Genomic DNA, 17,066 nt, shown 5'->3' on the forward strand with positions numbered 1-17,066 from the left:
AGACATTTGAGATAAGAGCTTCAAAAGACAGTGCTTTCCACCACTTTTTTGGTCGTGGAGCTCAGATAAGCTCTTTTGCATAGATAACAACTGAAGTTTCTTAACTCTTCCTGTACTGTACTGTACTTCCTGTACTTTATTTCTTAGCTGTACTACACATACAATTCATTACATCATAAGTTTATTTTCACTTCAGATTCCCTTTAATGGTGACAGGCAGCACAGAACAAGCACAAGGTCTAATATTATAAGGAAATAATTAGTAATGAATATGTAACTTGATAGGAAAATCCAAATATGTTTACACCATAAATCATACAGAGTATAAAGCAGTCAGGACTGGATAATGACATGATGCAGAAGAATCTTGTCAAATCTGCAAAGTTGCATGTCCCAATTCTGTGGTGTGTCTGCCAATCCCATTCATTGTATCTTCCCAGCAGTCAGTTTTTCCTTCATTGAACTGTGAAAAAAGCAAAACAAAAAAGACTTAGAAGACATTTATTGTACCAGTCTGTAAAGCTGGGCATACATTAGTCGATTTTTTTTATTGATAGCCGGCCGATTTGATCATTTAATTAAATCTTCTAGAAATTGATGCCGCAAATTATGCTTCATTGATTGCTTTTTGGCCAAAATCAAACAATGTGGTTGAATGCGCCGGACTGAAGGTTTTGCTTGATCAACAACTGGTAGGGTGTGTGTCGCTAGCAGTGTTCAATTAAGGGGCAACTTATGCAGCAGCAGAGTTTACTCTCACCTGTCACCAGTGCTTTCCCTCTATCTTCTCTCCACTGCCAAGGCTTCTACCTGTCTCTTCACTCCAGCAAGCTGGGTGTCATATGACACTAGAGGCCACACACTAGAGGCCTCCATCAGTCATGTAAGCCAAGGTATGTGCCAGGGTGCTCCTAGTGTTGGGCCTCTAGCATTTAGTAACACAACTACCCAGGAGTGAAGAGATAGAGAGAAGCCCCAGCAGTGGAGAGAAGATACATGCTGGCAGACAGGTGACAGTAGCTCCGCTGCCCCTACACTCTGAGTGGCCCATGGGGGCATAGATGAGGACACCCAGCAGGCAGTGCACATATTTTCATGCTGAAATCTATTGAAAGTCTGTGTATAGTGAGTGGAGGAATTCAATCAGATAGATCCCTCTCTGATCAGATAATGATCTGAGAGGGGTCTTTCTGTTTACCACATTGACCAGTGTATGGCCAGATTAAGTTTTATTATCCTTGTATGTGGCCATTTAAAAAATACCATACTGCATAGACAACACAAAATCCAACCCTGCCCGGGTTATTGGGTTCACACATGTGTAGACTAATGGAGTGATTGCCATCTGGCTGTGCCACACTTCCTGTCACTTCCTGCTGTAATCACTGCGGTATGACTGTGTTTTATACCACAATAAAGACCAACTAAGAAAGCTGAAATAATGATTGCCTTTACACCATGCAATATGTAGAACTGACCGGTTATGGAATGTTATTTTAAAAGGACACCTGAGCTGAGAAGGAAATAGAAGCTGCCATGTTTATTTCCTTTAAACAACACCAGTTGCCTGGCAGTCCTGTTGATCTATCTGGCTGCAGTAGTGTGAATCACAGACCTGAAACAAGCATGTGGCTAATCCAGTCAGACCTCAGTCAGGAACATCTGATCTGCATGCTTGTTCAAGGTCTATGGCTAAAAGCATAAAGCTAACTACCCACTGCAAGACTCAATTGCTAGAAACTGCAGATGACGTTTCCACAATCTATATACTGAAGATCTTTACTGATTGGATGTGGACAACAGCAATAGTAGGCAAGAAGATTTAAGCAAAGAAGGATACTGGTGGAAGTTCCAAAGACATTAGCAGGAAGATTGTTTAAAGATCGGTATCTGTAATGATATATGTCATGAACAATCTGTGGAAATCGCAATCACAATTGGTTTTCTTATTGCTGAATGGGATTCACAATTACAATTCAAATTGTATGTGTAGTTGTAGTACAGAGCAAACGCCTGGGGTCTTGCCTATTCCAGCTGGATACAAGCTGCTATTCTGGGATGACAATATTTTTCTTGAATCTTCTTTCAGCAGGTGGCTCACACAGGAGTGTGGACTCTGGCCTGAAATGCACCATTTGACTACTGGGGCAAAAAAAGCCAACCCTGAGAACGGCAGGACAGCAGACATAGTGGGGCCACTAGTACCGGATATTAAATAGTTGTATCATATGATTTTTGCCTTTTTTAGAGATACCGTACTTGTGATTTGTATGGAAACTATATCATTTGACAGCTAACGTCCTGCCGGATTTTTTTGGTACTTTCAAGGAGCTGACATAACCAGCAACCCTGTTATTAAACTTCTCAGGAAGGGAATGTCACACACTATTCATGTCTGGTATTAATGTGATCCATATTCTTTGGGGATTGTGAATTTGCTATAATTATTTGTGTGCAATGAATGTGGCCAGATATATAAAAATGTCAAATATTTGGGATTAAAGGCTCCCTCCAAAATAAGCAATCACCCCAGCCCCTTCTGGCTAGAAAAGCTTGTCTGCTACTCAGTGCTGCTTGGATACCCCCCCCCAATCACGGATTCGACTATTCGGACGTGATTGAAACAAAATCCAGAAATTCCGTGATTAAATTCCGGATTTGAAACTGATTTACGAATTCGACTCATACATGCTACAGTCCCCCAAATTGCATGGATTATAAAGGTGATAAGGGGCTACAACTTAAACAAAATTCAAAAAATAACTTTTCGTTTTTGAGAAAATGGATTTTAAAGTTAAATCAACACATTCAATGCAGCTATTAATTGGTAATAAGTGGTTTTAAACAGGGAAATACACTTTAAGCAATCACAGAGGTGAAGGTGAGTCACAATGGCACCTGGCGGGTGGATGTCTGTGGGTGGATGTCACAGCAAGCGTGGGGCTGACTTAACCCTCCTGGCGGTATAAAAAAATCCGCCAGGAGGGAGCGCAGCAGTTTTTTTTTTAAATTTTTTTTTCCTATATCATGTAGCGAGCCCAGGGCTCGCTACATGATAGCCGCTGCTCAGCGGCATCCCCCCGCCCTCTTCGATCGCCTTCGGCGATCTCCGATCAGGAAATCCCGTTCAAAGAACGGGATTTCCTGGAGGGCTTCCCCCGTCGCCATGGCAACGGGACGGGATGACGTCACCGACGTCACTGACGTCGGGACGTCATTGGGAGTCCCGGGCCACCCCTCGGCGCTGCCTGGCACTGATTGGCCAGGCAGCGCACGGGGTCTGGGGGGGGCGTGCGGCGCGACGGATAGCGGCGATCGTGCGCGGGGCGGCGGCGATCAGTGTGCTGGCGCAGCTAGCAAAGTGCTAGCTGCGTCCAGCAAAAAAAATTAAACAAATCGGCCCAGCAGGGCCTGAGCGGCACCCTCCGGCGGCTTACCCCGAGGAGGTTAAAGAGAACCCGAGGTGGGTTTGAAGATTATTATCTGCATACTGAGGCTGGATCTGCCTATACAGCCCAGCCTCTGTTGCTATCCCAAACCCCCCTAAGGTCCCCCTGCACTCTGCAATCCCTCATAAATCACAGCCACGCTGCTGACAAACAGCTTGTCAGAGCTGGCTGTGTTTATCTCTATAGTGTCAGTCTGCTGCTTTCCCCGCCTCCTGCAGAACTCCAGTCCCCGCCTGCATCCCTTCCCTCCCTGCTGATTGGAGGGAAGGGATGGGGGCAGGGACTGGAGCTATGCAGGAGGCGGGGGAGCAGCCGAGACTGACACTACAGATGTAAACACAGCCTCACAGCACAGCTGTGATTTATGGGGGATTGCAGAGTGCAGGGGGACCTTAGGGGGGTTTGGGATAACAACAGAGGCTGGGCTGTATAGGCAGATCCAGCCTCTGTATGCAGATAACATTCTTTAGACACACCTCGGGTTCTCTTTAAGTAATCACTCACTGGCTAGCTAGCTGAATACAAGTATCAGATACAGTATAAGGGCAATGTAAGGACTGAAAACGCTCTTGCTGATGTACAATATGGCCTAGAGATGATCCTCTCAGTGCCACAGAGTCTAGCAAGGACGGAGCTCTCGAAATGGCCCTCACTTTATATACAGGAGGGGTGGGCAGAGCCTCCCCTCCTATGATTGGTTGCTAGGGCCTGGCTGGGGGCCTCTGATTGGCCCAGGGAAGTAAATTCTGCCCATTTTCGCCAATCAAGACCTAATCTCGGATTTTCACCACGATCACGGCCCGTAACCGAATTCCGAATACTTGCAATCACAGAATTGCCATGGCAGTCGAATAGTAGAAAAATGCTAGTGAATCACGGCTATTCCGTGATCATGGAAATTATCTGAGCACCACTGCTGCTGCTCCAGCATTGCAATAATTAAGTCCCAAAGCCCATAAACCTACATGGTAGCTGTAATTCTGGCCCTGCTCTGTAAAGTCATGCTGTGTTGTACAGCCCCGATTCCAATCCTTACAGGGAGAAGAAAAAAGAAAGAAAGAAAAAAAAGAAAGAAAGAAAGAAAAAAAAGAAAGAAAGAAAGAAAGAAAGAAAGAAAGAAAGAAAGAAAGAAAGAAAGAAAGAAAGAAAAAGCACAACTGAGTTCTCAGTAGGGCAGAGAGGTTAGAAGAAAATGTTGTTGCATTTTATCTGGAGGGGGCCTGATAATTCCCACTAAGGCTCAGCCACAGGCACACATACAGGTGAGTTGGTTATACTTACTGAAGCTGTAAGTTGCACTGAAGCCTCTGTTTGTTGACTCGTAGTTACTGCTCATCTGGATCACCATAACGTTGGTAGTGGATATAAATGCTTGTTTGAAAAACATGATGCCACAGACCTTAGGAGTCCAATTGGTGTTATCAAACAGAAATCTTACACCATTACATGCACAGGAAGAGCAAGGATTAAGTAGGAAGTCTGAGATCTTCAGAGAAATCTGTAAACACAATTGGTCATAACTGTGATTCATTTGGAAAATATCAGGAAAGGAACCTGTTTAGAAAGACTCAGGTCCCAAAAATGCATATTGACAAGTATCAATGACCGATTCCAGCATTGAGGTGATGAAAATAAATAATGCTTTTGTTAATATAATGTAATAATATGCAAATAAATAATCAAATATTTTCTTTAGAATGTTTATGTGAAATATGGCATACGTGGAGTCCCAAGGACACAATATGCTATAATTATTATTTATTCTATTTATAAAGCACCAACATATTAGGCAGCGCTGTACAATAAATAGAGTCACAACACAGGCAATAATGATAATGATAATAGGGGTGAAAGACAGTAAAAGGTCATACAAGGATACAATGTACCAGATCATTAGAGATGGCTCGAAAATCCAATTTTAGGTTCGCGAACCTCAAACACGAACTTCCGCAAAAGTTTGGTTCGCACAAACTTTTGCGAACTGCAATAGACTTCAATGGGAGGCGAATTTTGAAAATTAGAAACATTTATGCTGGCCACAAAAGTGATGGAAAAGATGTTTCAAGGGGTCTAACACCTGGAGGGGGGCATGGCGGAGTGGGATACACGCCAAAATAGAGGTGCTGGCTTGTAGATATGGCCCGAACCTCCGATTTTAGGTTCGCAAACCTACCGCAAAAGTTCGGTTCGCGCAAACTTTTGCGAACCGCAATAGACTTCAATAGGGAGGCGAACTTGTAAAATTAAAAAAATTATGCTGGCAAAGATTTTCAAGGGGTCTAATACCTGGAGGGAGACATGGTTGAGTGGGATAGACGTCAAAAGTCCCGGGGGAAAATTTGGATTTGACGCAAAGCAGCGTTTTAAGGGCAGAAATCACATTGCATGCTAAATTGGAGGCCTAAAGTGCTTTAAACCATCTTGCATGTGTACACATTAGTCAGGGAGTGTAATTAGAGTACTGCTTCACACTGACAGACTAAACTCACTGTGTAGCGCACCGCACACAGCTGTTTGTGTAGTGACGGCCATGCTGGACTGGTGCGCACCATGGCGAGAGTGCAGGTCATGACGGTTTTCAAGCCCATATCAAGCCCATATGGTTGCCGGACTGAGGTAGTTCAATGACAGAACAACAGTGGCTGTCCAGCTGACCGAATTTGGTCTGTCCACAATGAAGCAACGACGTTATTATCTTGGGTGTGCCCCCCCGAGACACTCATATAGCCGGCGGTCATTGCTTCATTGTGATACGCAAGCCCCTTCACCGCGGCAAGGCAATGATCACGAAGGGGAATTGACACATGTACATGCCTTTTGTTTTGTTGTTGCAGCTGCAGTGCAGCAAGAAAAATTAGGCAGGCATGTACACGCACCAGAAAAATGATTATAGCGGCCGCTGCTAGCAGCGGCCTTAAAAATTCAGGAATCCGCCTGCAGTCCTGGACCCTGTTGGTGGTGGCGGAGAAGGCAGTCAAGTGGCCTGCAGGCAGAGATGCTGTGTGGGGACCGACTTAGTCCTCGGGCAGGCAGCCAGTCCCACGGTGTGCAGGCAGAGATGCTGTCTGTGAGGACTGACTTAGTCTTTGGGCGGGCAGTAGCCCTCCAGGATCCATGCCTCATTCATTTTGATAAAGGTGAGGTACTGAACACTTTTTTGACTTAGGCGACTTCTCTTCTCAGTGACAATGCCTCCAGCTGCACAGAAGGTCCTTTCTGACAGGACGCTTGAGGCAAGACAGAAGTTGGATGCAAATTGTGACAGCTCTGGCCACAGGTCAAGCCTGCGCACCCAGTAGTCCAAGAGTTCATTGCTGCTCACAGTGTCTACATCCACACTTAAGGCCAGGTAGTCGGCTACCTGCTGGTCGAGGCGTTGGTGGAGGGTGGATCCGGAAGGGCTAAGGCGAGGTGTTAGACTAAAGAATGTCCGCATGTCCAACATCACCATGAGATCGCTAGAGCATCCTGTCCTTGCAAAACAAAAGACATGGGAGAAGGATTACTGGCAGTGGTACCTTTATTCTGTTGTGCTGTGACATCACCCTTAAATGCACTGTAAAGCGTAGTTGCCAGCTTGTTCTGCATGTGCAGCATCCTTTCTGCCTTCAGGTGAGTTGGTAACATGTCCGCCACTTTGTGCCTATACCGAGGGTCTAGTAGCGTGGCCACCCAGTACTGCTCATTCCCTTTGAGTTTTTTTATACGGGGTCCCTCAACAGGCTGGACAGCATGAAAGACGCCATCTGCACAAATTTGGATGCAGACGTACTATCCATCTCCTCTTGCTCTTCCTCAGTGATGTCAGGTAAGTTCTCCTCCTCCCCCCAGCCACGAACAATACCAAGGGCACGTTGAGCAGCACAAGCCCCCTGCGACGCCTGCTGCGGTTGTTCTTCTGCCGCCTCCTCCTCCAAAACAAAAACACCTTCCTCATCATCTGAGTCTGACTCCTCTTTCCAACATGACTCTTCCTCCTCCTCCTCCCCCCTCTGTGCTGCCGCAGGTGTGGAGGAAACATCTTGTTCTGATGGGAATTAATCCCACAACTCTTCCTCCTGTTCCTGTTCACGCTCCTCCACAGCTTGATCCACCACTCTATGCATGGCATGCTCCAGGAAGAAAGCATACGGGACCAAGTCGCTGATGGCGCCTTCACTGCGACTCACCATGTTTGTCACCTCCTCAAATGGCCGCATGAGCCTGCAGACATTTTGCATGAGTGTCCAGTTCTTCGGACAGAACATCCCCATCTCCTCAGGGTGTGTCCTTCTACTGTAGTTGTAGAGATACTGGGTGACGGCTTTCTCCTGTTGTAGCAGGCAGTCGAACATCAGGATGGTCGAATTCCAGCAAGCCGGGCTATCGCAAATCAAGCGTCTCACCGGCAAGTTGTTTCTCCGCTGAATATCGGCAAAGCGTGTCATGGCCGTGTAAGACCGCCACACAACTTCCTGGCCTGCTTCAGTACGTCCTGTAAGCCTGGGTACTTAGACACAAATCTCTGAATTATGAGATTCAGCACATGTGCCATGCAGGGAACATGTGTCAACATTCCCAAATTCTAAGCTGAAATTAAGTTGCTGCCATTTTCACACACCACGTTGCCGATCTCCAGTTGGTGTGGGATCACTAATCCACCTGTTTGTTAAGAGCAGCCAGGAGAGCTGCTCCAGTGTGACTCTCCGCTTTGAGGCAAGACATGTATAAGATGGCGTGACACCGTCGTACCTGGCATGCAGCATAGGCCCTGGGGAGCTGGGGCTGTGTAGCTGGAGAGGAGATCGCAGCACCAGTAGAGTTGAACTGCCACTCAGCCAAGGAGGAGGAGGAGGACGACAGCCAAGAGGATGTAGCAAGAGGCGAGGAGGTGGCAGGAGGCCTGCCTGCAAGCCAGGGAGGTGTCACAAGTTGGTCCACTCCACGTACTCCCTGCTTGCCGTTAGTCACCAGGTTGATTCAATGGGCTGTGTAAGTAATGTACTTGCCCTAACCGTGCTGGGCAGACCAGGCATCCATGGTTAGATGGAGCAGGAACCACTCAAGGTGAGAGGAGGAGTGGAGGAGGGTGTCTGTGATTGTGAGTGATTGTGAAGGTGCAAGGGAGAAAGAGGCTGAAGATGATTCACCTGAAGAAGGAAGAGGAGGTTGGCTTTTCTTTTGTGTGCTGCTTTTCCGCTGGTGCTCTTCCCATTGCAGTTTGTGCCTTTTCATAATGTGCCTTCGTAAGGCAGTTGTCCCTACGCGGGTGTAGGCCTTTCCAAGGCTCAATTTTTGGAGGCAGAGAGAACAGATGGCATTGCTCTGATCTATGGCAGACACACTAAAAAATGTCCAAACCGCTGAGCCCCCCTAGGGTGATGGCTCTGTGGTGGCATCAGCAGCTGACATTGAAGGGCATGTTGGCTGGCTGTCCATAGGTGGCGATACATGGCACCGGACACTGCCACCAGCTGTTTCTGACGACGAGCTCCCCCTGCTTCTTTCAGCATCTCGTCTCCTCCTACTTCTCTCTGACTCCCCCTCTGAACTGTCCCCCTGGTTATCTTGTCTTTTAGGTACCCACGTGCCATCCGTATCATCATTATCATCATAATCATCCTCCCCAGCTTCGCTTGCCTCAGACACCTCATAAACTGCACCAACAGCAGGTACTTCATCCTCCTCCTCCTCACACGTTACGTCCATAGTGTCGCCTAACTCAGACATATGAGGTGGTGTAACTTGCTTAGTGCCTTCATCTGGTTGTAACAATAATGTCTGTGAATCAGTTAATTCCCCACCAAATATCTCCTGCGAAGTGTCAAATGCAGCGAGTGTGGTGCTTGTAGTAGCGCTGGTGGCTGCAGAAGATGAGGTGTTCTGTGTTAAATAGTCAACCACTTCCTGACAATCTTGGGAGTTGATGGGACGAGCCTTCTTCAGAGCACTATACTTTGGTCCAGGGTCGCACGAAATCACGTCAGCACAACCTCGAACAGACCTTCCAGGTGGCCTGCCTCTGGGTCTGCCCCTGCCTCTGCCTCTGCCTGTTTTGTCCATATCGGGGGGGGGGGGGGGGAATGAAGTGTTAGGTAATCACTGACTTGACCAATACAATGTGCAGTCACACAGGTGCAGTGAAAGGTATGCAGTGACTGGTATTACAATACAATGTGCAGCTGTCACACAGGTGCAGTTAACAGGTATGCACAGTGTGATATATTACACAGTGTGCGGTCACACAGGTACTGTGAACAATTATGCAATGACTGGTATTACATGTGTGCAGCTGTCACACACACACACAGGTACCGAACAGGTACAGTGACACTGCGTGCGCTCATGTAGGTAGGTGGGTGGGTGCACTGAACAACAGGTAGGTATATGCAGTGATGGGTATTACAAATGAGCACCTGTCACACACACAGGTCACTGAATATGCTGGGCCTGGCAGTGGCACAGTAGGAATTACCAAGGGGACAAGGCCCAGCAGCTAAGACTGACAGACAGGGCTGTATATGCAACACAAGTGTCTGTGGGACACACACACACACACACACAAAATAGATCACAAGAACAACATTTGCTCTCAAAAGAGCTGTTGAGGATGAGGAGTGCTTTTTAGCAATAAGTATCAACAAGAAAGAGCAACCTAACAAGCCTAACTGTAGCCTAACTAAGCTTTCCCTAATGTCTCTGCAGCACCTCTCTCTTCTCTAATTACTGCAGCCACATGAGTGAGTGAAATGGCTGACGCTGCCTGCTTTTTATAAGGGGGGGGGGGGGGGCTCCAGGAGGGAGTGTAGCCTGATTGGCTACCCTGTGCCTGCTGACTGTGATGTAGAGGGTCAAAATTGACCCTAATGATGTAATATAGGGGGCGGGTCAACCGCCATAAAGTTCGCATTTGATTGGGAATGCGAACCACCGAAGTTTGCGCAAATAATTTCGTGGTCGAACCGTTCGGGCCATCTCTACAGATCATGCAAAGTAATGATGGTTTAATAGACCAAGTAATTCAACTCACCTAGTGGGAAGGGTGCAGGATGATGAGGGTGTAGGATACACAAGAGGTGGGGTAAAATATGCAGTTCAAAAGTATAGCAAACATTAACCCTTTCAGGACCGGCCACCTGACCCCCCTTAAAGTGAACCAGAGACAAAGCACCCTCATATATTTTACCATATATATTCCGTGGGAGCATTAGAGAAAACATCTACCCTGCTCTCTGTTTCATTTTTAACTGTTCAGCTTGCTTCTTAACAGCCCTGATAAAATCCCCGACTGAGCATTCAGTCTGGCTTTGCTCAGGAATTTTTATAGCTGAGTGTGTCTTTTCTGATGTCTTTTCAAGCCCAAGCCTGCCCCTTGTGGCTCTGCTATAATGACTCAGCTATAAAGATTCCTGAGCAAAGCCAGACTGAATGCTCATTCAGGGATTTTTTCAGGGCTGATAAGAAGCAAGCTGAACAGTTAAAAATGAAATAGAGAGCAGGGTAGGTGTTTTCTCTAATGTTCCCACCGATATATATGGTAAAATACATGAGGGCGCTTCGTCTATGGTTCACTTTAAGGACCAGGCACTTTTGCATGGGGTTGGCACATTTGGGGGGTCAGGCAGCCGGATCCTGTTAGGGCTTGCAGGGCCAGATGTCCCCCCTGGAGCCAGATGTCCCCCCTTTTACCAGCAGCCTTCACTCACCTTCCAGGCTCCAGCTATGAGCCGCTGTGGACCCCTCCGCTCTCGCCAACATCCCCGCACATTCTGACGCTAAGTCCTGGGTCCCGACTTGATGACATCATCAAGTCACGGCCCGGGACTTACATCACATCGAGCAGAGATGCCAGCCAGAGCTGTGGGGAACGCTAATCGTCAGGGGAACGGCAGGGAGATGAGTGGATCCTCTTCTTCCCCACCTACCGCCGCAGCTCGATAAGTGATCACTATCATCCGATCATAGATCTTATGCCGCATCAGGCTAGAACAGCCACAAGTGCGGCGTAGAATCTAATGCAGGCGGTCCCCAAAAGGTTAAAGTAATCAAAGTTTCCTAACCACAGCGATAAAAGGCTCGCAGTAAGGAGGATAAAATGCAGGCAGTCAAGTATAAAGTTAAAGTTATACATTTTTGTTTAGTTGCACTTTTGCGAAGTTGATATTTTTAGTACATTGAGAAATATTCTAATCACACAGGAGCATACATAAAATGACCTAAGCTAAGTAAGGGACATCAAAACCCCAAAGGAGAGGATATTCCTTTCATATACCCTCGATCTGCTAGATAATCTAAAGGTGGCCACACACTATACAATAAAATGATCCGATTTTACAGCAATTCGATAAAAAAGAATCCCGAAAAATCAAAAGCTTTTTTTCATTCGAGCAAGAAATCTAATCAGATTTCCTGTTTTTATTGGATCAGGAATGGTGGATTATTTTGATCAATTTTTAGAAAAATTAAATGGTGTGTGGTAGATAGTCAATTTATTACTATACACACCCTAGCAATTTTCTCAGAGTTTCCAATCATTTTTATCATAATTGGGGGATAATTGAACATATGTGTGTGGTACATTGGTCAGATTTTTGAAATGTTACAATCCGTCAGAAAAATTGATTCATATTCTTGAACAGATATTTAAAAAATTGTATTGTGTGTGGCCACCCTTAAGTTTGACTTTATACACCCTACCCCTTGACTGTCATACTACATGTGACAGCAAAGCAATGAAGCCCTGTTTGTTGCCATCGGGTAGGCCAATTCTCATGGAGACTGTTCCTTTGAAAAGTCAAAAAAACAAGAACAAACAAATGTTTTATCTTGAGCCATAGGAATTGGCAATTCATTCCTCAAACATACCCTTCTATTATTATGCAGCTTGTGCTCATAACCACATCATTAGAGGAAATAGCCCTAGCTTCAGCCCAGTAGAGATCCCCCCGATGGGCCTCATTAGCATTAGTTGATTACAAGTGCTGTAAAGTTTGGTAGGCGTGTTAGGTTCTATTATAAGCTACATGTCATTTTGTTTAATTCCATATCTGGGTGTATATAAACTATATTGCATAAGTTTCAGGGTACGTTCACATCAAATGGCCGTGTGATTGGAACACAATGGGCTTGATTCACTAACCGGCGCTAAGTGTTAGCAGCGGAGTGAAAAGCCACTTAGTGCACGAAAAGTAGCTTTGCGGGCACTAATAGCCGCGGAAAGCTACATCGCGCACAGCACCGCGACCTAACTCAGGTAATTTCACCACATGCTTATTTGCTTACTGGTATGTTTACTCCTGTATTTGATCAGAAAAAATCTACCAAACCAGGAAATCCAATATGTAGCATGATTGAATATGTTATTTTGTTTTACTCTTTGTTCTCCTTTTTACAACAAAATGTGTTTTTTTGCTATTGAACGTATGCTAATTATATGATGTATTTATATATCTCTTTATCCCACAATAAAAAGATTTATAAAAACAAAAAACATTTAAATCAAATGACCAGGCACAGATGGAGATGCTGCACTATAATATACCGTATTTTTCGGACTATAAGACGCACTTTTTCTTCCCCAAAACTGGGGGGGGGAAAAGTGGGTGCGTCTTATATTCCAAAGGTACGGTATTTTCGCCCCATAACATACTTACCAGATCCTGCCGCCGCGATCCTCGCCTCCTTTGTCTGTCCGCTGTCATCCAATGTCGCAGCAGCCGTCATCAGAGGGTCCAGCAATCCCATCCAGTATCCCCGCTCTTTAAGTGTCCAAGTCGCCAGCTCCTCTTCACTGCAGTCATGCTTGTATGCAGGCTCGCGGTGATCACGCGGTGATTACGCGCTGCCGGGGCCGTCTTCCTCCATAGTTACGGCGTCCTCTTCTTAGATACAGTGCCCTCTTCTGTGTGACGAGCAGCGCATGTGCGCCGGGGTCAAGCATGACGTCAGGCGCACGTGCGCCGCTCGTCACGCAGAAGGGGGCACTGTAACTAAGAAGAGGACGCCGTAACTATGGAGGAAGTCGGCCCCGGCAGCGCGTAATCACCGCGTGATCACCACGAGGCTGCATACAAGCATGACTGCAGCGAAGAGGAGCCAGCAACCTGGACACTTAAAGAGTGGGGATACTGGATGGGATTGCTGGACCCTCTGATGACACCTAATGGGACCCTCAGATGACGGCTGCTGCGACTCTGGGGTGATGGCAGGCAGACGGAGGAGGGGAGGATCGCGGCGACAGGATCAGGTGAGATGCAGCAGAGATGTAGTGTAGTGTAGTTTGGGTTGGCTGGAGGGGTTACTTAGTGAAGTGTAGTGTAGTTTGGGTTGGCTGGAGGGGTTAGTTAGTGAAGTGTAGTGTAGTTTGGGTTGGCTGGAGGGGTTAGTTAGTGAAGTGTAGTGTTGTTTGGGTTGGCTGGAGGGGTTACTTAGTGAAGTGTAGTGTAGTTTGGGTTGGCTGGAGGGGTTAGTTAGTGAAGTGTAGTGTAGTTTGGGTTGGCTGCAGGTGTTAGTGAGGGAAGTGTAGTATACTGTAGTGTAGTGTAGTGTAGTTTGGGTTGGCTGGAGGGGTTACTTAGTGAAGTGTAGTGTAGTTTGGGTTGGCTGGAGGGGTTAGTTAGTGAAGTGTAGTGTAGTTTGGGTTGGCTGGAGGGGTTAGTTAGTGAAGTGTAGTGTAGTTTGGGTTGGCTGGAGGGATTACTTAGTGAAGTGTAGTGTAGTTTGGGTTGGCTGGAGGGGTTAGTTAGTGATGTGTAGTGTAGTTTGGGTTGGCTGCAGGTGTTAGTGAGGGAAGTGTAGTATACTGTAGTGTAGTGTAGTGTAGTGTAGTTGTAGTAGGGGTTAGTGAAGTAATGTGTAGTTGATGGGGGCAGCAGGGGTAAGGGAAGTGTAGTGTAGCAGGTGTTAGTATAGATGGGCAGTGTAGCTTAGATAAAGACAGTTTTGGGGGAGTTAGAGGTCCATAAGAAGCCCCTGCACCATAGACGCACCTAGGTTTAGTTTATTTTTTTTTCCTGATTTTTGCCCTCTAAATCTAGGTGCGTCTTATATGCCGGAGCGTCTTATATTCCGAAAAATACGGTAGTTTAACTCCAGCCAAACACAAGAAAACACATATATTAACCTCTTGAGGACCGCGGTGTTAAACCCCCCTAGTGACCAGGCCATTTTTTACAATATAGGCCACAGCAGCTTTAAGGCCTCGCTGCAGGGCCGCACAACTCAGCATACAAGTTATCCCCCCTTTCTGCCCACCAACAGAGATTTCTGTTGGTGGGGTCTCATCCCTCCTGCCTTGTTTATTTATTTTTTGATAAATATTTGTTTATTTTTAAAGTAAATTTCGCTATTTTATAATTTATTTTATTATGCCACCCTCCCTCCCTCTGTCCGCCTATCACAGCGGATCGCTCCTGTGTCCCCCAGTACAGTGCTGCCGTAGATCGCAGCGCTGTACATAGTAAATAGAGGGCGGTTTCACTGTCTAACAGTCTCCTAGCGGCGATTGCAGAGGAGCTCATAATCTAATCCTACCACAGTCATAGTCTAATGTCCTACCATATTAATATTATGTATTTATATAGCACTGACATCTTCTGCGGCACTTTACAGAGTACAGAGTCATGTCACTGACTGTCCTCAGAGGAGCTCACACTCTAATCATACCATAGTCATAGTCTAATGTCCGGGTACAGTTAAAAATGGCATAGAGTGAATAATGTTACACCGTTCTGCCGATCATAAAACACTATTTACCGTTTTAATGTAAGTACATTAAAACGGTAAATAACATTTTATAAAAGATTTATTAGCAGAACGGTGCGCCATTGCAGGGGGGCTAGTGAGGCAGCGGTGGTTGGGGGGGGGGGAGGCATCGGTGGTTGGGGGGGGGGAGGCAGCGGGACACTAGGCAGCGGGGTGGAGGGAGTAGGATTAGGAGGAGGGAGAATTAGGTAGCATTAGTATACATTACCGTGTCCCGGCCGACGATCGCTCCTTCACTTCATAGTTAGCTTGCAGAAGTCCTCATCCAGCCAAACATCATGCGGAATCTGAAGCCGCATGGGGATTGGCTGGATGCAGGACTCCTGAAAACTAACAGAAGAAGTGAAGGAGCGATCGCCGGCCGGGACTAGGTAATGTATCCCTCGGCACACATCCTCCGCCTAATCCTTCTCCCTGCACCCCGCTGCCTGTCCCGCTGCCTCTCCCCCCCAACCCCGCTGCCTTAAGTTTTTAAAGATATAAAACGATAAATATCGTTTTATGCTAATTACTCCTGCGCCCTTTTTATACTGTTGGCGCTGTGCGCCATTTTTGCCTGTTCCGTAATGTCCTACCATATTATTATGTATTTATATAGCACTGACATCTTCTGCAGCGCTTTACAGAGTACATAGTCATGTCACTGACTGTCCTCAGAGGAGCTCACACTCTAATCATACCATAGTCATAGTCTAATGTCCTACCATATTAATACTATGTATTTATATAGCACTGGCATCTTCTGAAGCATTTTACAGAGTACATAGTCATGTCACTGACTGTCTTCAGAGGAGCTCACACTCTAATCCCTACCATAGTCATAGTCTAATGTCCTACCATATTATTATTATGTATTTATATAGCAATGACATCTTCTGCAGCACATTGCAGAGTACATAGTCATGTCACTGACTGTCCTCAGAGGAGCTCACACTCTAATCCCTACCATAGTCATAGACTAATGTCCTACCATATTATTATTATTTATTTATATAACACTAACATTTTCTGCAGTATGTTACAGACTACATAGCCACATGTCACTGAGTCCTAAGTCAATGCAATCGCCCTAATCTTGTGATGAGTAACCCTAAGCTGATACTTGTTATCCCTTTTCCCATAATTCTATTCTCAAATTTGTAGCCTCACCCAAGGTTGCCAAAGGGCCTAGCTTTTAGGCCACATTCACAGTGATCCTTGCATTTCCTGTGACAGCAGGAACGCAACAGATCGGGACAGCGGTGCTGCATGTTATGTTAGCCTTGTGTCGGGTACAGTGAAGTATACAGTCAATTAAAACCATGCATCACTTTCACTGTTATTGTGAGCACTTAGTAGTAACACACTGCATGCAGTATGTTACAGTACCGCAAGCTGTTATACCGCAATGCACCTGCCACAGTTTGAACATAGGTGGTGCTATTGCTATACACCGTAACACACCACTGTGAATGTGGCCCTAATCTCCACTAACTGTATTTATGTTACTTTTGCCTAACTTTAGATATGCCTGATCTATGAGTATCCCTAACCACCCCCCTTCCCCATGTCAGATAATCCTATCTTAATCTCACTGTAATCATGGGGCGGCTGGAGATATTCGGCCTAGGGCAGTAAAAAGTACAAATCCGGCCCTGATAGTCCTATGTCTGTGTATGTATGGTGCAGTGTATGTATCGTAGTCTAGGGACAATTTTAGGGGGAAGCCAATTAACTTCTCTGTATGTTTTTGGGACATGGGAGGAAACCAGAGTGCCCAGAGGAAACCCATGGAGCTACGGGGAGAACATACAAACTTCTTAATAAATACATGGAATCAAATAAAAACGGATAAACTTAAGACCTTTATTCAACTGATTCTGATTGTATTATTGA

General features: G+C 46.0%; 1 protein-coding gene across 1 annotated transcript in view; it reads right to left on the reverse strand.

Annotated features, from left to right (window-relative positions):
- Positions 1-207: 207 nt before the first annotated feature.
- The window catches only part of LOC137561643 (embryonic protein UVS.2-like), a 56,191-nt gene continuing 39,332 nt past the window's right edge, over positions 208-17,066 (reverse strand). The window contains exons 13-14 of the mRNA XM_068272955.1: positions 4,731-4,947; positions 208-463 (exon numbers count right to left, since the gene is read on the reverse strand). Coding sequence (XP_068129056.1) covers positions 456-463; positions 4,731-4,947 — 225 coding nt within the window. The 3' untranslated portion in view covers positions 208-455. The remainder of the gene's footprint in view (positions 464-4,730; positions 4,948-17,066) is intronic.

Source organism: Hyperolius riggenbachi, chromosome 3 (assembly GCF_040937935.1).
Source record: "Hyperolius riggenbachi isolate aHypRig1 chromosome 3, aHypRig1.pri, whole genome shotgun sequence".
Taxonomy (NCBI): domain Eukaryota; kingdom Metazoa; phylum Chordata; class Amphibia; order Anura; family Hyperoliidae; genus Hyperolius; species Hyperolius riggenbachi.